The sequence below is a fragment of the Sorex fumeus genome, unplaced genomic scaffold (genome assembly GCF_029834395.1).
Source record: "Sorex fumeus unplaced genomic scaffold, SorFum_2.1 ptg000024l, whole genome shotgun sequence".
Lineage (NCBI taxonomy): Eukaryota > Metazoa > Chordata > Mammalia > Eulipotyphla > Soricidae > Sorex > Sorex fumeus.
Genome location: NW_026606081.1, coordinates 42674892 through 42694774, shown reverse-complemented (window position 1 = coordinate 42694774; position 19883 = coordinate 42674892). Strand labels below are relative to the sequence as shown.

Genomic DNA, 19883 nt, shown 5'->3' with positions numbered 1-19883 from the left:
AGGTGAGTGCACATTTAAGAGTGTGATTTCTTCCTGTTGTACGTATCCCTTGATGACGAGAAAGTTGCCTTGGCTGTCCCTTCTAATCTTTTTCAACATGAAATTAATGTTGTCGGATACTAGTATGGCCACCCCAGCTTTTTTGAGGGAGTTGTTTGCTTGCAGATTTGTTTTCCATCCTTTTACTTTGAGTCTGTTTTTGCTCTGATTCTTCAGATGAGTTTCTTGTAGACAGCAGAATTTTGGTTTCTGTTTCTGGATACATTTTGCCACTCTGTGTCTCTTGATTGGTGCATTTAGGCCATTGATATTAAGAGAGATTATTGTCATAGGATTTTGTGCCATGTTTCTGTAGAGGTTGGTTGTGTTTCTAAGTATTTTCCTTCTTATCCTACAGGAGCCCCTTTAACCCTTCTTTTAGGTTTGGTTCTGAGTCGATGAACTTCCTGAGCTCTTGTTTATCTACAAAATGGTGTATAGTTCCATCGAGTTTGAGTGAGAGTTTAGCTGGATAAAGTATTCTTGGTGAGGCGTTCATTTCATTGAGTTTTTTCACTATATCCCACCATTGCCTTGGAGGGTTTCCTCTGGTAGGTCTGCTGTAAATCTAAGGGGTGCTCCTTTGGACGTGATTTCCTTCTTTGACCTTGCTGCTTTGTAGTATTGTGTCTCTGTCCACAGCATCCATTGTTCTGACTATAATATGCCTTGGAGTGTTTTTATTCGGATCTATTTTAGCTGGCACCCTTCTGGCTCCTTGGATCTGTATGTCTGCATTCTTTAACTCTGGGTACTTTTCAGCAATGATTTCTTTGACCGTGGCTTTTTCATTGGGGTTGCCTCCCTGCCCTTCTGGTACTCCAATGATTCTAATCTTGTTCCTCTTGGCATCATCCCCTAGGTCTCTGATTCTCTTAAGAGCCATTTTGAGATCTTTTGCTGTTGCTTGTTTTTCCCTATGGGATTTCTGTTGCTCATCTTCAAGCTCCTGAAATCTTGAGTTACCATGGATGATGAACTCAGACAGTCTCTCACCCTGTTCATTCCATTCTAGACCGTGGGTCCTGATGTGAAGTTCTTCGCCTGATCTTCTCAGTCCTATCTTGGCATTAAAATCACCCGCAATGATCTTGTAGAAGGTGTGATCTTCTTTATAGAACTTCTCCAGCTCCATGTAGAACTTCTCAATTTCTCCTTCATCATAATAGGATGTTGGTGCGTAGACAACGAAGATAGAAACTGCCGGCAGTGAGCCACATCTATTCAAATGTAAATGTCTGATTCGGGTTGTTAGGCATTCAAATGAATCAATGCTCATGGCCAAGTTTATGTTGACAAGGACACCGCCGTCTCCGACACCTCTTTTATAGCATGTTCCGAGGAACAGTTCTTCTCCAGCGTCGAAAACGGCGTGATGAGATTGGTGCCTTCTTGTCTCGGTCAGACCAATGATGTCGTACTTGATCTTTCGCGCTTTTACCATCAGGTCCTCGATGGATGCATCTGATGCTAGCGTACGTGCATTGAAAGTACAGACAATCATTTTTGTCTTCCTTCGTTGTAGCAGCCTAGTTCAGCCTTGAGATTTTATCGGCCTCTCCTTTCCCACCCTTCTCAATGCTGCCATATTGGTGACGCCTTCAGGGTCAGGGGAATGAAACCCATTGTAATTACTGGTTTTGGCATATTGAATACACAATGGATAACTTGCGAGGCTCTGCCGTGCGGGCGGAATACTCTCAGTAGCTTGCCAGGCTTTCCGAGAGGGATAGAGGCTTTTGGGGCGCCCTCTAATAGCCCTTGTAGGTATTACCATATTTGAACCCTATCAAATATGGTACGGCAATTCTGGAAGATGGGTATTTAGTGTCTTGTAATGTGTCGCATGTCTGCTCCATGGCCGCACAGGTCCAGAAAGCGTCCTGGAGTGTGGCGGTGGCTGGGTAGTGAAGGTAGTGAATCTAAACATTGGACATGTGAGTCTCTCGGTGGATGATTCCACAACAAAATAGACTACATCATATTCAATCGACAGTTTTGCCTGACTGATGTCGCTGTTGTCCCAGAATTCCAAACGGGATCGGACCACCGTCTCCTTCATGCAAAATTCTACTTCACAGAGCGGGGAGAAAGGGCTGCAAAGTTTAAAAAGAGAACTCCCAGAACGACCACCAACTGGGAGCTCTTTGGCACTATTACGGCAACATGGGAAGATGCCATTGTTGACAACACTGACAAGGAATACGATCGACTGGTTCAGCACCTCCATGATTGTGCGAGGAATACCAAGAGAGAGATAGCCACCAAAAAACGCCTGTCTTCAAAAACTCTTTTTTTTTTTTTTTTTTTTTTTTTTTTTTTTATTTATTGAATCACTGTGGGAAAGGTTACAAAGCTTTCAGGTTTATGTCTCAGTCATGCAAATATCAAACACATTTCCCTTTACCAATACTTATTTTTTACCATGAAAAACCCCAATAAAACCCCACCCCCCACCCCTCCCCGTCCCTGTGAAGCAGATGAATTCTAGTTAACACTCTATCTGCTTTGATTAGATTCATTGTTTCAATAAAAGATTCACCACTATTATTTAGAGTTTACCCCCCCCCCCCCCAAATCAGACATGCTGAAAAAGCATTGTGAAGTGATTTGCTTTCTACGGCTGGGTTCAAGAATTAAATGTTGGTTTTGGATTTCTGCTCTTTTACCTATTGACCCTGGAAGTATTTCTACTGAAAGTCAGATAGTTAAGAAATTGGTTTCTGTGTTCTGGAGTCCTGGCCGTGCTGGAGAGCCGCTCGCGGGGGGCAACCGGTGGCCTCGGTAGGGCGTGAAGGGCGGAGCGAAACGCCCCCCTTCCCATGAGGTTTTAGTCGCCCCCACACTCCCGGCTCATACCTGCTGTCCACAAGGCTCCCATGTGGCCGCCATCTTTCTTTCCAAAGAGGAGAGGGCGAATGGGGCAACACCCTTTCCCCTCCGGCAGACTTGATGGCCTGGATCAATGCAGAGTCCGTTCACTTTTCTGCTCCAAGCTGCTGGGTTCTGCATTAAGTCCTTGTGCTTCTGGGGCCGTGGCCGTGCCGGAGAGCCGCTCGCGGGGGGCAACTGGTGACCTCGGTAGGGCGTGAAGGACGGACCAGAACGCCCCTCTTCCCATGAGGTTTTAGTCGCCCCCACACCCCCGGCTCATATCTGCTGTCCACAAGGCCCCCATGTGGCCGCCATCTTTCTTTCCAGAGGGAGGAGGGCGGAAGGGAGCAACACCCTTTCCCCTCTGGGCAGAAATGATTGCCTGGATTAACGCATAGTCCTTTCACTTTTCTGCTCCAAGCTGCTGGGTTCTGCATTAAGCCCTTGTGCTTCTGGGGCTGTGGCCGTGCTGGAGAGCCGTTCGTGGGGGGCAACTGGTGACCTTGGTAGGGCGTGAAGGACGGACCGGAACGCCCCCCTTCCCATGAGGTTTTAGTCGCCCCCACACTCCTGGCTCATACCTGCTGTCCACAAGGCTCCCATGTGGCCGCCATCTTTCTTTCCAGAGAGGAGAGGGCGAATGGGGCAACACCCTTTCCCCTCCAGCAGACTTGATGGGTTGGATCAACGCATAGTCCGTTCACTTTTCTGCTCCAAGCTGCTGGGTTCTGCATTAAGTCCTTGTGCTTCTGGGGCCGTGGCCGTGCTGGAGAGCCGCTCATGAGGGGTGACTGGTGACCTCGGTAGGGCGTGAAGGACGGACTGGAACGCCCCCCTTCCCATGAGGTTTTAGTCGCCCCCACACCCCCGGCTCATACCTGCTGTCCACAAGGCTCCCATGCGGCCGCCATCCTTCTTTCCAGAGAAGAGAGGGCGAATGGGGCAACACCCTTTCCCCTCCGGCAGACTTGATGGCCTGGATTAACGCATAGTCCTTTCACTTTTCTGCTCCAAGCTGCTGGGTTCTGCATTAAGTCCTTGTGCTTCTGGGACTGTGGCCGTGCTGGGGAGCCGCTCGTGGGGGGCAACTGGTGACCTCGGTAGGGCGTGAAGGACGGACCAGAACGCCCCTCTTCCCATGAGGTTTTAGTCGCCCCCACACCCCCGGCTCATACCTGCTGTCCACAAGGCTCCCATGTGGCCGCCATCTTTCTTTCCAGAGGGAGGAGGGCGGAAGGGAGCAACACCCTTTCCCCTCTGGGCAGAAATGATTGCCTGGATTAACGCATAGTCCTTTCACTTTTCTGCTCCAAGCTGCTGGGTTCTGCATTAAGCCCTTGTGCTTCTGGGGCTGTGGCCGTGCTGGAGAGCCGCTCGTGGGGGGCAACTGGTGACCTCGGTAGGGCGTGAAGGACGGACCGGAACGCCCCCCTTCCCATGAGGTTTTAGTCGCCCCCACACCCCCGGCTCATACCTGCTGTCCACAAGGCTCCCATGCGGCTGCCATCCTTCTTTCCAGAGAAGAGAGGGCGAATGGGGCAACACCCTTTTCCCCTCTGGGCAGAAATGATGGCCTGGGTTAACGCATCGTCCGTTCACTTTTCTGCTCCAAGCTGCTGGTTTCTGCATTAAGTCCTTGTGTTTCTGGGGCTGTGGCCATGCTCCAAACTTAACTCTGATTTTCAGGGAGAAAGATTGGGTGGTTTACTTCTCATTGATCACTTTGTATATAGAGAGATGTCGCGCGGCCGCATAAGCGGCCGCGCGGTTTTGAGAAAAAGTCCTCGTTCCCGCATACTCGAGCTGTGTTTGTAGAGGCTTCTGGTCACCAGGGTTCCATCTGGGGGAGGCGGGATGCGGCGCCTACTCCATCTGGAACTTCCCGGTGCTCTCGGCTCTTTTTGGAACCTGTTTTTTCTTTTTTCTTTTCCTCCGGGATCCCGCACCCTCCATGTGTTCCTTCTCTTATTCTGAACGTTTCAAAGATGGCGCTGGGGGGTGGGCTGTGGGCATGACTTCCGGGATCAGAGGTTACCTGGGAGGTGTAGTCCGGCAGATTTGAGAAAAAGTCCTCGTTCCCGCATACTCGAGCTGTGTTTGTAGAGGCTTCTGGTCACCAGGGTTCCATCTGGGGGAGGCGGGATGCGGCGCCTACTCCATCTGGAACTTCCCGGTGCTCTCGGCTCTTTTTGGAACCTGTTTTTTCTTTTTTCTTTTCCTCCGGGATCCCGCACCCTCCATGTGTTCCTTCTCTTATTCTGAACGTTTCAAAGATGGCGCTGGGGGGTGGGCTGTGGGCATGACTTCCGGGATCAGAGGTTACCTGGGAGGTGTAGTCCGGCAGATTTGAGAAAAAGTCCTCGTTCCCGCATACTCGAGCTGTGTTTGTAGAGGCTTCTGGTCACCAGGGTTCCATCTGGGGGAGGCGGGATGCGGCGCCTACTCCATCTGGAACTTCCCGGTGCTCTCGGCTCTTTTTGGAACCTGTTTTTTCTTTTTTCTTTTCCTCCGGGATCCCGCACCCTCCATGTGTTCCTTCTCTTATTCTGAACGTTTCAAAGATGGCGCTGGGGGGTGGGCTGTGGGCATGACTTCCGGGATCAGAGGTTACCTGGGAGGTGTAGTCCGGCAGATTTGAGAAAAAGTCCTCGTTCCCGCATACTCGAGCTGTGTTTGTAGAGGCTTCTGGTCACCAGGGTTCCATCTGGGGGAGGCGGGATGCGGCGCCTACTCCATCTGGAACTTCCCGGTGCTCTCGGCTCTTTTTGGAACCTGTTTTTTCTTTTTTCTTTTCCTCCGGGATCCCGCACCCTCCATGTGTTCCTTCTCTTATTCTGAACGTTTCAAAGATGGCGCTGGGGGGTGGGCTGTGGGCATGACTTCCGGGATCAGAGGTTACCTGGGAGGTGTAGTCCGGCAGATTTGAGAAAAAGTCCTCGTTCCCGCATACTCGAGCTGTGTTTGTAGAGGCTTCTGGTCACCAGGGTTCCATCTGGGGGAGGCGGGATGCGGCGCCTACTCCATCTGGAACTTCCCGGTGCTCTCGGCTCTTTTTGGAACCTGTTTTTTCTTTTTTCTTTTCCTCCGGGATCCCGCACCCTCCATGTGTTCCTTCTCTTATTCTGAACGTTTCAAAGATGGCGCTGGGGGGTGGGCTGTGGGCATGACTTCCGGGATCAGAGGTTACCTGGGAGGTGTAGTCCGGCAGATTTGAGAAAAAGTCCTCGTTCCCGCATACTCGAGCTGTGTTTGTAGAGGCTTCTGGTCACCAGGGTTCCATCTGGGGGAGGCGGGATGCGGCGCCTACTCCATCTGGAACTTCCCGGTGCTCTCGGCTCTTTTTGGAACCTGTTTTTTCTTTTTTCTTTTCCTCCGGGATCCCGCACCCTCCATGTGTTCCTTCTCTTATTCTGAACGTTTCCTTCAAAAACTCTTGAGCTTATTTGCCAACGTGGTTTGGCGCATGCCTCAGGCAACCGCAAGTGAATGTCCAAGCTCGCAAAGCAGTGCAGAGATGCGATCAAGAAGACCTCAAAGAGAGAAGAGCAGAGGTGCTGGTAGATGGGACAGAGGCCGGGAAAAGTATTTGTAACGCCCGCCTGTCCTTCGCCAACTACAAGACCAAGATGACTGTCCTTCAACGTCCTGATGGATCTATCACATCTTCCAGAAGGGCAATGGAGAAGATTATCCATGGCTTCTACTCAAATCTCTTCGATAGCCATGTCCACCTGCCGACATATCAAATTCCACAGGATGGATATGTCGTTCCCAATGTTCTGCCTTCCAAAATCCGACATGCCATTTCGTCAGTAAAGAAACGAATAGCACCCGGCCCAGACAAGGTCAGACCTGAACACCTGAAGAACCTGCCATCAGTACTCATCAATATGCTGGCTCAGCTCTTCACACGCTACCTGTCTGAATGCAAGGTTCCGTCCCAATGGAAAACCAGCAGGACTGTACTACTGTACAAGAAGGGAGACATCCATGACATTGGCAACTATCACCCAATCTGCCTATTGTCTGTCACCTACAAGTTGTTCACTCGAGTCATCGGGTTCCGCAAAGGATTTAGCACCATCGACCATATCCACACGAAAACTAAGCTCATTGAGGTTTCTCGGGAGTTCAAGATGCCGCTCTGTCTAACGTTCATTGATTTAAAGAAGGCCTTTGATTCTGTTGAGATGGAAGTGGTCATTGAAGCCCTAGCCAATCAGGGCATTCAAACTCAATACATCAATATCCTCTGTGAGCTGTATTACGGATTCACTACCAGGATCTCACCATTCTACAAAGAAGTAATCATTGATGTCAAGAGAGGGGTTCGGCAGGGTGATACTATTTCACCAAAACTCTTCAGTGCCACCCTCGAGAACATCATGAGATGACTGGAATGGGAAGGAATGGGAGTGAAGATAGATGGTCGGCAACTATACCACCTCCGCTTTGCTGATGACATTGTTTTAATAACACCAAATATCAGCCAACCGGCACAAATGCTGGCCGACTTCGACCGTGAGTGTGGAAAGGTCGAACTACAGCTGAATCTTACGAAGACAATGTTTAAGAGAAACACCCTCGTTCCTGATGCCCCATTCGCTCTCAACGGAACGACCATCTCCGAATGCAACAGCTATTTATTTGTACTTAGGTCGAGAAGTCAACATGACAAATGACCTGGCACCCGAGCTGCGCAGGAGGAAGAGAGCGGCTTGGAACGCCTTTAAGAGCATGGAATTAATAGCTAAGATGACGAAGAACCTCCGGCTCCGGTCACATCTCTTTGATTCCACTGTTCTTAATATTAACATATGCCTCAGGCATTAACATATGCCTCAGAGACCTGGGCCCTACGCAAATAGGATGAGAACACTATTTGGGTCTCCCAAAGAGGAATTGAAAGAGCTATGCTTAGAATATCACGTTTCACTCAAATGAGAGAAAGAATCCGGAGTTCTGACCTCCGTTGATGATCAAGAATCAGGGACACTTCTCATTTGCCAAGGTGTCAAAAATCAGATGGGCTGGCCACGTAATGAGATTTAGAGATGACCGCTGGACTAGAGCTGTTACCGACTGGATTCCACGGGATGTCAAAGGACCGTGTGGCTGCCCACCTACCAGATGGTCAGACTTCTTCATCAAAATCATGAACAATCGGTTTGAGGCTCTTCGTGTTCCTAGAGTGCACAGACGAGCCATTGGGCTACACTAGCATGTGACAGGGACAAATGGAGACGTTGCTGCCGCCCGCTCGAGCAAATTGCCGATTAACGGAAAGTCAAGTGATCAAGTGATCAAGTGATCTTCAAGCTCACTGATCCTCTCTTCAGCTGTACTTATCCTATTGCTAAGGGCACTTACTGAGTTTTTAATTACATCTACCAAGTCCTGTATCTGTGACACTTCTTTCTGTAGCTTTTTTGTTTCTGTTCTGATTTCTTCCTGTATTTTCTCGACTAACCTTTTTATTGTTTCTTTCATTTTTTCTTTTAGTTTTCTGGATATCTCTTCCATTGATTCTTTGAGTAGGTTCTTGAACATCCTCTGCATTTCGTCCCGGAGTTCTTTATCGGAGAGAGCATATTTGTAGGTGACCCCGGTTGAGGGTTCGGGAGTCTTTTCTTCGTCTTCACCTTGTAGTGGAGATTTGCATTGTTTCTTCATGTTGTTTTGTTTGTCTAGTGGTAAAACCCTGGAATTCACTAGCACTGCTCACTCTTATTGTGGGAAAGGATTCTGGATAAGGCCGGTCAATGGTGGACACCCTTCTCTCTTTCTAGGGTCAGAGCATCTTTATTGGCATTTTTTCTCTGGCTTATGACGGGCATCTAGTGAAGGTTTGTAGGAGGTGTTCTTTTAGTATTGGGTTTATACAGCTTCTATTGCATATTGGTCTTTCGTTAGAATTGGAGTAGGCCAGTGGATTATTATTGTATTGTAGTGTAGGTGGCCAGAATTTTTTCCCACAGAATTAGATGGCAAGGGCTGGGGTGAGGGTCCAGATTGCTGAGGGTGGGAAATATAACTGCGGCTGAGTTACCAGGTGCCCGCCTCGAAGAAGGCCACACCCACTTTTTGGGAGGCCAAGCCCATTTGCAATGGGACCACGCCCCTACAGTAATGACCACGCCCCCAGCCAGTCCAGATGCTAGTCCACAGGTCTGTTGGGGCGGGGTTAAGGGTGGTGGGGCGGGGGCGGCGATTACATGGACCGGTGCTCCCTTCAGAAGTGGCTGGAGCTGCTAGAGGTGCCCCTGCCCGGGCCCGGTGGTGGCGGCTGGGTTTCTGGGTCCTGAATTGAGCTGGGGTTGTGTCATGTATTTTTATTGATTGGTATTGTTCCTTTCTTTGGTTGTTGATTTTGTTTTACTTAGGAAGTTGTAAAATTACATATCCTGTGCCAAGATATGTTTTATATGCACCATAGTTACTGAGAAACTAATTAACCATGAATGTTTGTGTTTACCAGTAACTGAGGGTTGAGTTTTCAATTTGCTTTTTAACTTTATTTCAAGGTATACAAAATTAGATGATGAAATCTTAGTTGGTGCCTTTATAGCTACAGTCTCTTTAATAAGAATAATGCCAAAAAAGATAATATCTATTGAGCACTGGTTTCCAGGCATTGTTTCAATTTATGCATTAATTTATTTAACTCTCGCAGACACACTCTAAGGTAAGAGAGTTATCCTATTTTCTGAAGAAGAAAATTAAGTCACAAAGAATTAAATTAAATGGTAAATTTAGTATTTGTCTAAACCCATTTGTAGGTTTAGTGACTGGATTGTATAGTTGAAGCTTCTAGTTACAGCACTAAACTGGAATGGGAAATTATTAGGAAGTAGTTATACTGGGGATTGTTAAAATGAATGTAGATAAATTACTAAGGCACTTGACATACAAAAGCTGTCATTAAACCCGATCAAATAGTACAGCAGACAGGGCACTTGCCTTGCTCACGGCTGGCCAGGGTTTGATCCCTAACATCCCATAAGGTCCCCTGAGCCCAGCAGGAATGATCCCTGAATGCAGAGCCATGAGTAAGCCCTGAATATCTCTGGGAGTGCCCAGTCCCCAGAATAGTCATATCTAAATGAGAAAGATAGAACAGGAATTAAGGTACATACATTGCATGTGGTGACCTAAGTTTGTTTTCTGGTACCACATGGTCCTCAGAGCATTACCAGGTCTGGCCCTGGAGGCCCCCAGATACTTCCAGGGTGACTACCTTAATCAGCACAAGGATGAAGCAATGAACTACACATCCTTGAGTCTGCCATTGAACCACTGGCCAGTTGAGAATCGACCCTCCCTTGCTACCCTTTACCCACTCCCCCAAAATAGTCACAGCAATGAAAATTCAAAATCTGTATTTTCTGTATCATGGTTTTTGAAAAATCAAATTAGAATCTTTTAATCCAGCCCGGCAAGCTACCGAGAGTATTCGATATGCCAGACACAGTAACAACAAAGTCTCCAATGGAGACGTTACTGGGCCCGCTCGAGCAAATCGACGATCAACGGGAGGGCCTTTACCTTTACCTTTATATTTTCTTATAAATGTTTTTAGCAGAAATTTAAGAAATATCAGTTTGTATTTCCCAAGACCTATCTTGCTTAGCTTTCCTTGTTTATTTTTTTTTCTTTGAATGACACCCTTTATTTTGATCATTTAGATTGATTTCGGTTTACATGTTAGTCGAATGTTTTCAAAGACATCATAGAAGGAATAGAGGAAAATAGATTTTCCTTACTTTTCCACTCTTTTGAGCCTCATAAATATCTTAACAATGAAAATATATTTTCTATTATAACATCATGTCCTCTGGATTCAGAGTCACTGTTTACAGCTTGAAATTTATTCAGTATTCGTAAAAATAACATGTAAATCATGTAATATAATGGTAGGCCAGATGTTTCTTATGCTTTAAGGAACCATCACTAGCAATGGAAATATTTGGTTTGTCATGACTCGATAAGAAACTTTTATGCCAAGATTGATAAAAATTGCTTTGAAAGTAATTCTGGTTTATACAATTGTAAAATGTGTCTCTATGGTTTAAAGGTCAAGTGAATAGATATTGTCTTTTAATCTTTATACCTTCAGGAATGAACACCTGGCAGGCATCTGAAACAGATTGAGTGAATAGGTTGAGTGAATGAATAAGTCTTTAACCACTTTGTTCATTTTCATTATTCAACTGAAAATGAATACACTGTCATCATTTTTTGATAGTGCCTCATGATTTTTGAATCATGATTATGACTCGTACTTCTGGCTAAGTATTTTGAGTTCAAATCTCATTTCATTATTTTCTTTCTGCAGGAAGGGTTTTGCATGTTTAAATTTTGTTACTCAGGGTACTTTAAAATACCTCAAATTTAGGGACACCTTTTATTTTATAATGCTATACAAGGTGTTTTGATAAGAGGTGTTTTGATAATCTCTCAATACTAATGAATTTGAATATGGTAGAAACATCTTTAAGTAGTAGCCAAATAATAATTTTGTTGATTAGATTTGCAATACTTTGGATTGGATACATTTTTCTTAAAAGAAGCTCCTTTCCAACTTGATGCAGAATTTACTACAAACAGATACATTGTGCAAATATATCATATTATTTAAAACTGCATCTAGTTGGATTTCATGTTACACTGATATTATTTAATTGTGGATCATGGTAATGATTATGCTATTTTTACAATCAAACCCAAAAAACAGTTGAAGTTGAAAAGACCTTTTCTTCAAAACGCTGGAAACATAAACTAATTTTTTTATTGAATCACCGTGAGATAGTTACAGACTTATAAACTTTCGTGATTACATTTCAGTCATACAATGATCGAGCACCCATCTCCACCAGTGCCCATTCTCCACCACTAATGTTCCCAGTATCCCTCCCACCACCCCCACCCCTTCCCATTCCTTGCCTCTGTGGCAGGCACATTCCCTCTTTATCTCTCCTTTTGGGTGTTATGGTTTGCAATACAGGTACTAAGAGGCCATCATCACAAACTAATTTTTTTAAAAAAATCCTTCAGTGCTGTGTGTAGACACAGCTGCTTTGTGCCAAGTGTGTTTTCTGTACTTGTGATTTTTTTATACCCTTCTTCCCAACCGCTTTAAATCCAGCTATAGGAATATACTGAACCACAAGGTGTCACTGTTGATTTCCTAGCAACCTGTAAATTAGAAGCCAAAGATCTTTGAAACAAGGGTTAACTATTAGATAACAATCATCTGCTTTCCTTGTACTTAAGTCAGACTTACTGTCTGACCTCCTCTGCCCTCATTAACCATTACTAGGCCAACAGATTAGGTGTCTTTTTATATAAAGAAGACTGCAAAACAAAATGAACAAAAACAATACCTAGAAATGACTCCTAAGAGTAATGTCTATATATGGTTTTTTGAAGGAGTCACAAATTAGACATCCTTCAAAAAAAAATGGCCTCTTCCATATACAGCTTTTCAAGGATAGAAATTCAATACTTAAAGGTAAACGGAACCTAATGTATCTTTATAATGATTTAAATTTAATCATAATTGTGTCTTAGTAGTTTCTTGGTAACATAGAAAAAATAGCTTTATGAGGATGTAAAGCTTACATTTAAAAAGACATTTAAAAGAGCTGGAAAGATAGTGCAGTTGGAAGGGTGTTTGGCTTGCATGCAGCCCTCCGGGGTTTAATCCCCATCACCCAGTATACTCTTCAGAGCCCATCATGAGTAATCCCTGAATGCAGAAACAGGAATAAGCCTTGAGTACCTCTGGGTGTGGAAAAAAAGACATTTAAGAAATAGAAGCAATCATAGATATTTGCTCCTAGATAAAGGATTAAAGACTATGACAATTTGGATATTATAGAAGGCAGTTTGTGAATCGAACACTTTAGAAAATATAAATTGTTGATTTGTATTGATGATTATTATAGAACCTGTTGTTTCGTGTGGTTATGATGTCGCAGATATGATTATTTTAAATTATCATACTTCAGTGTGACCAGGGAAGTGTTTATTTGAGAAGACGCATCAATGTTTATTTGAGAAGAGATATCTTCTCAAATAAATATCAGATAGGCCTCATTTGGGCCCTTAGCACAGAGACACTGGAGCATTCCATCAGAATCAGAAAATGGGAAGTTTTAAAGGATTGAGCAGGAAAATGGTTTCAGAAAATTCAGTTTGAAATTTTGACTTGGTGGACATGAATTTTCAAAGAGTGCATTGCAATGTAGGGTCTTTGCAACAATCACCAGATGGTCTTTCTCTTTCATGCCAGTTTCCATCAATAATGGAAAATAGATATAAATGTTCTTTCATAGACACTGATGCAGAGTGCATTACCTACTGAAATATTTGTATTCACAGAAATGGTGAATTATGATATTGTTTGGAGATAAAAAAATCATCTCAATACTTATCACAATACATCTTAACTTATTGCACAAAAACAAAGGTACAAAGTTTAAAAAGTCCAAAGCATGAAAGTGAAATTCCTTTTACAAACACAAACTATCATTGCCTGTGTGCCTAATGTAGCTCATTACATTCCCCTGTGGGTCAAATGGAGGATGAGAGTGAGTGACCACTGACAGTGGGAGCATGTGGTTGTACAGGATGAATAGGCCCCATCACTGACCACCTGCTTGGCCTCTTCCACATCACTGGGGAAGGTCCCTACACCCCTTACCTAGAGACTTGGCTAAGATGCCTCCCAGCTCCAGTTTTATTTGGAATGTATGCCTTTTGATATAATAGAGTTTGCCCAAAGCTCATATATAACCTTGTCTTCATATTTCAAATTCAAGAAACAGACATTTCATCCAAGTTCCTGATTTCTTAGAAAAGGAAATGGGTATCATTAGACTTTCCATCCCTGGTCTATTTAGCTTAGAGGATTAGATTTTAATTCAAGATAAGAAAAGTACATTCATGGTATTTACTGATGATAGATTTGAGATAGATTTTGGAAACGTAACATGGCCCCCCAAAATGACAATATCGTATGAGACATTATTTGACTCACAGAATATCTTTTTCTCTTACACAACATTTGTTATATGAAGGCAATTATTCAATATTTTTTGTTTATAAGGTTTATAAGGCCCAAGCACAGTGATTAAAAAATAAAGACAGAGACAAATGGTAGAATCTGAGATCATATTTTATCAAGCATAGGTCTCAATATATTAACACTGTGTAACATAATCAGAATCTCAGTCCTTGGAGCCACTGTTCCATCACTGCTCTCACTGAGGCATGGGGTACCTGGGTCAACTCTGGGTGCCTATTATGCACACATTTGCTTTTCCCTCTCATCTCTCCAGCTACTCTTCCCTCTGCCTTTTGGGTGAAAAATCTCAGTAGTTCTTAAATTGATGGCTGACGTCTTTGAGTGGAGAAATGACCCCCAGAAACATCACAGTAGTAAGCCTATATAAATAAGAGCACCATGATTCTATACTGAAGCCAATTCCAAACTTAGATCTTTGCAAGATGAAAGCACAAACTAAATATCAACTGATCTTAATGCACATATTCTCTCCCTGGGGATGAAAGGGAAAGACTGACCAGTGACTGTCACTCCCAGAATTCAGGCCACCACATTCTGGCTTATGTTACCAGGCAAAATTTATGTCAGGTCAGTTTTTAGATACTTCAAACAGGCATTCACATTTTAAAAATAGAATGCATATCTATTCTGTTTTCAAGTAGGAAAATCAAGGTTAAGCATGTTTACTTTCTTTTCATGTCCTTTTCTGTGTTTTGTTTGTTTTTATTGTTGTTGTTGTTGTTGTTGTTGTTTAGGAGGTGACAATGCATGTTGGTGTTCATGGCTTTCTCCTGGCTCTATGCTCGGGGATCACTCCTGGCAGGGTTTGGGGGTCACAAGAGATGCCAGGGCATCTGCGTGCAAGGCAAATGCCCTGTTCACTGCAGTCTTCATTTTTACTTTCTATGTCACACAAATAGTTAAAAGACTTCTGGCTCTGGCCCAGACTTTGCTTTAAAAATAGAAATTCTCCTGCCTATTCAACCCATCCCCCATGTCTCACCTGCCAGCCCTTCCCCAAGGGTTTCTGAGCCGAGTTTGATAGTGGGGCTGTGCCCTACTTAGCACATGGGAATCAGCAGGAAAGGATGAGGGAAGGGAAAAGTAATTGGGAGGGTAGTCACTGATCGTTCTGGCCAGAAACCTGCACTTAGAGCATCTAGTTGGCACAGAAAGAAGCCTCGCCACTCAATGTTGCCAGAGATTGCTGTTGAAGGGAACTGCATTGAGCAGGTTCTCACCCAAGGGAGGCTAGAGAGAATAGAAGAATGTTCAAAGCAAAAGGCAAACTGGGGTATTCTGACCAGTCAAGGTTAGTAGAGCACCATTGTGAATCTTGGGGGTCCTGAAACGATCCCCATTGGACTGTTTGTGTGATTAATAACCTATAACAGTTGGTGCTTTCCAGAATGTGGATTCTAACATGTACTGTTTGGTGTGGAAAAGGGCTCTACTGTATTTTTCCTTTGATGGTATATGGAAAATGCATGTGGGCTCATTTTTATGATGGCGTCTTAAACAGTCTAGTACATAAGCTCAAGTATCAGGGTCGCTTGCCTTTCCATTTCAATGTGTGCTTTTAACTTGGTATGGGGATAAGGAAAGATGATATTCATCAGGGAAAGACTGTTTATAGGTCATTAAATAAGAGCATCAGAATGTTTTAAATTGGGTCATAAAATGGGAGGATGAGTTAGGCAAGGAAAGTGAACAAAATAGCTTCCTTAAAGTGCTTTGACACAAAAATAGGAAAATGTGAAAATATAAAAGGTAATAAGCACAGTCCTAGAAAAGAGCTATGTACAGAAACTATTTTTAAAAGAATAGTAGAAATGGAAATTTTGACAAGACATCAGTATGGCCAATGATAGACTTAAATATTGCAGATTCAGTGATAGCAAAGACCCCTCCATTCCATGATTGACAGAAATGCAATTCTCATAGCTCTAAAGACTGGAAGGTCCAAGATCAAGGGTCAGTGTGGTAGAGTTTTATGACGGCTTTTGTTTTGGCTTGCAGATAGCTACCCTCTTGATATGCACCCGTATGGGTTTTCCTTACCCTGTGTTTATGAAGATGTTACTTGCTCTCTTTTTCTTATAAGAGAGCCAACCCTTTTGGATTAGGGTCTATCCTAATTTAATTTAATTAATTAAATTAATCCTATTTAATCTCCTAAAGTACTGATGTCAAAATAGATTCATAATGGGTATTAGGATTTCAGTGTAAGTATTGGGAAAAGGGGGACACGACACAGTTCTGTCTTAATCCAAATGCAGTCATAACAAAATGCCATTGACTGGGAAGTTTATGAACAACATTTATTTCTCACTGTTCTAGAGGTAGGAAGTCCAAGATCAAAGTATCAGCGTTATTACCATCTCATGAAAACCCTTTTCCTGTTTCATTAATGATCCTGCTCACTAGATCCTCACAGAATAGATGGGTTTGGGATTTCTCTGTTGCCATTCATTCAGGAGACGAGTTCATGGCCCCCCTTCCCTCTATCATGGATTAAGTATTTTAAAGGAAACATTTTATAATGCCATCATATCAGGCCTTGGGATTTCAACATGATATATTGGGAATAATACTCGGCTTAGTGCAAACAATGTGAATCTCAATACCACGGAAATTATAATCATGAGTTTTACAAAGGGCAGCTATGTGCCACATAGCTTCTCACAAGGACTCATTTATCCTTTATACCAATAGAAAATATTAGATATTTCCTAACTCCTAACCAAAATTCCGTATTGTTATTGAGAACAATGAGTTGTAGCAAGTTAGAAAAATCCAGACCTGCAACAGCAAATGCATACCGAAGTCCAACATCTAATTCAGGAAGGATTTCCTCCACAGCCTGTTTTTTAAACCCCATTAAGCTCTGTGTCCATGGTGCAACTTTGATTAGAAAAATTCAGTTTTGTAGATGGTTCTGGCTGAAGAAGAAGGCCAGTGCCCACAGTGCTCACACAGTAAGGAACAGGAGGTTACAGGAAGACAGGGAGCACTTCCACTGAAGCTCTTCAAGAGTTTTCTGGAGAACGAAGCTTTTGAGTTGGGCTTTGCATGGGGAACTTGCAGATCTGGGTCAAATGGTTAAGTGTTGTAGGAAAGAATTGAACTCTCCTTCACTTGCTAAATGACATCTGAACCCCCAGCAACAATCCCTCAGGCATCTTCATAATGGTGTTGCCTCAGTCTTGACTTTTGCAAAAGGGTAGGAGTTGAACAGAGTGCATTACCAGGGGAGGGCACAGTTGGTCTATACAGATTTCTAATGAACCTACTAAACCACAAGGTCCTTTGTAAAAATTTAGCATATCTGCTGCCCTCATGCTGAGTTTTTAAGCATGTGATTTGCTTGATTGCAGACACACGCAAAGCCTGGAACCGATGTTGTTCTCACAGTCTCAGCTCCTAGAGCACAGCCACGGTAGAGCTGCACCTTGCTAATTTCTAGGACCTGCATGAAAAAACTTGGTTGCTATCTGACTCTCTTCCCTTCGCTTTTCTTCACTCTCATTTCACTCCCACCTCTCCAGTGTCTCTCTCTCTCTCTCTCTGTGTCTCTGTCTCTGTCTCTGTCTCTGTCTCTGTCTGTCTGTCTGTCTCTCTCTCTCTCTCTCTGTTTGTGGGTCACACCCAGTCACACTCAGGGTCACTCCTCATTCTTCATTCAGGAATTACTCCTAGCTGGCACTTCCCAGGGAACCATATAGAATGCTGGGGATTGAACCTGGGTCTGTTGCGTGTGTGGCAAACGTATGTGGCAAATGCCCTGCCCGCTGTACTATCACTCTGGCTTCACTTCTTTCTCTCTTCTTAACTCTCTCTTCAACCTTCTAAAATTATTCTGTATTGAAAATGTAACTTAAATCTCACGGAGCAGAGGCAATTATTTAAAATGGAATCGGGATAGCATTATCATATATCAAATACGTGTCATTCCACATCCAGCACTTTACACTCTGACAACCTACGTAGGTAGAATTATCATTTCTTTACCAGCAGGAAAAACTATAGTTCAAGAGCTTAAATACCTTCCAGAATTCAAAAAAAGTAGTAACTACGATGAAATTTGAATCCAGGGCTACCTAGTAGGGTTCAGCATTCCAGTCCAAAGCACCAGTGACCCATGGTGGTTCATTGGGATGACTGGGGAATCTGCCAAGAAGAGCACTCTTTTCTGGAAAAGCTATTAACTCTTACTCTCTTGATTTTTGAATCTTGAGCCACCATCTTCACTTTGTCGAAAATATGGTCACTTTTTTCTCTTGAGGTTAAGTTACAGCAGTTCCTCATTGGCATTTTCCACTTTTCTGTGTGGCCCCGAATACTTTCTTCTTGTGAGATATGAAGGGCTTCTTGAACAGTCAACCTGAAATCAATTAGAGTGAGTTTCAGGTCCCTACAATTCAGTATATGTACCAGAATTTCCCAAAGTATATCTATATATTTGTTGGTTTCAGAGCTGAACTTGATATTGCTCAGAGACTATTGTTAGAGCAGTGATGAATGGAGAGACAAGGATGTCTTCATTTTTGAAGAGAATGGTTTTGGTAGCACATTACTGGCCTCATCAACTGTGTCCTCAAGGACATATGTCGTTCTGGACATATGTCATATATCATATGATATATAACTAGAAAAGCCTACTATAAGCAGAAATGTAAAAAAATAAGCCCAGTAATATGTGTTTATTTTGTAAACATGTGATTGTGTTGGTGTTGGTACTGTTCACCCTAAGTTTATATACATTCCAAAATTTTCTGTAAGAAAAGCAAACATGCAATCATATTTCATGTCTAAGCAAAGGTTTCATGAACATATGTGCAAATCAGCTGTCTTGTTTCACTGGCTTCATGGTAAGATCGCCTTCTTTGTAAAGGAGACTATGAGTCTCATCTTTTATATGAAAAAGAACTGTAATAGTCAACATTTTGCATTCATTCATACATGAAGATGTCATCATTTCTCATTTGTCCTTTGAGATACATTTGAGGGCATTTAGGTGAAAAGTAGGTATGACCCAAAAGTCAGAGAGCTGTCCACACTGCGAATGATAGTATATTTCCCTTCTATTGATGGACTACACAAGGGAAGGCAAATCATTTCTAAAAAGTTTAGTGGTTTCATCAGAGTCAAAGGTAATGGATGAAATTATAATACTTTCTATTTTGTTTCAGGAAACACACTATAAGGTGGGGTGAAACCTAGAGTAAGCAATTTTTTTTCAAATAAAGAGCAATGAACAGCAAGGAAAAACAAGCTTGGAAATAGCTCCGACTTAAAAAAGTTGTTTTTCTTTTTAGAGGTGAAAGATCATATTACAAGAAGCTTAGGGCTCCTTAAAATGGCTGAATAGAACTAGCGAATGACAAGTGACTTATTTTTCAGTGCTGATTTTAAAAAAAAAGGATATGAGCCGGATTTATCTCAGCAGTGGCTGGCTTGAAGTGCCATGGGGAGATGGTGATTTAGGTATGGTACAGAACCTTATAAAACAGTAGATCTCTAGGACCATGAATGTTTTTGCTCTAGCAATGTGATGTTTACCGAGTGGGGCAGACTCTCTCTGGAAATTATATACCAGCTGTCTGGTAACTGGTGTGCTTTCTAAATATAGTCACTCATCTCCTTTGCAGCTACGGAGAATTCAAGCAGTAGACATTTGATTACACTGTTGAATTTCAGATATTTTAGAACGCAGTTTTCATGATGAATAGTTTATTCTGAAGGGTCATACTGATTTTTTTTTAAAATCTTAGATATTTATTTAAAATCTAACAAGATTCTCAAGCTACTAAGTTGAATATGCAGATGTTTATGTTTTGCTTAGTCTTGGAAAGCTCTATAAATATTTTTAGTCAAAACAATATCGATTTGTCAAAAGTTA

At 43.1% G+C, this 19883-nt stretch overlaps 1 protein-coding gene across 3 annotated transcripts in view; it reads left to right on the top strand.

Annotated features, from left to right (window-relative positions):
- The window catches only part of ASB5 (ankyrin repeat and SOCS box containing 5), a 105618-nt gene that overhangs the window by 72217 nt on the left and 13518 nt on the right, over positions 1–19883 (top strand). The window contains exon 1 of one of the 3 annotated variants that reach the window (XM_056114195.1): positions 15157–15293. The exons of the other annotated variants lie outside the window; for them this stretch is intronic. Coding sequence (XP_055970170.1) covers positions 15173–15293 — 121 coding nt within the window. The 5' untranslated portion in view covers positions 15157–15172. Of the gene's footprint in view, positions 1–15156; positions 15294–19883 lie in introns of those variants that run through there. 3 annotated transcript variants of the gene reach the window in all.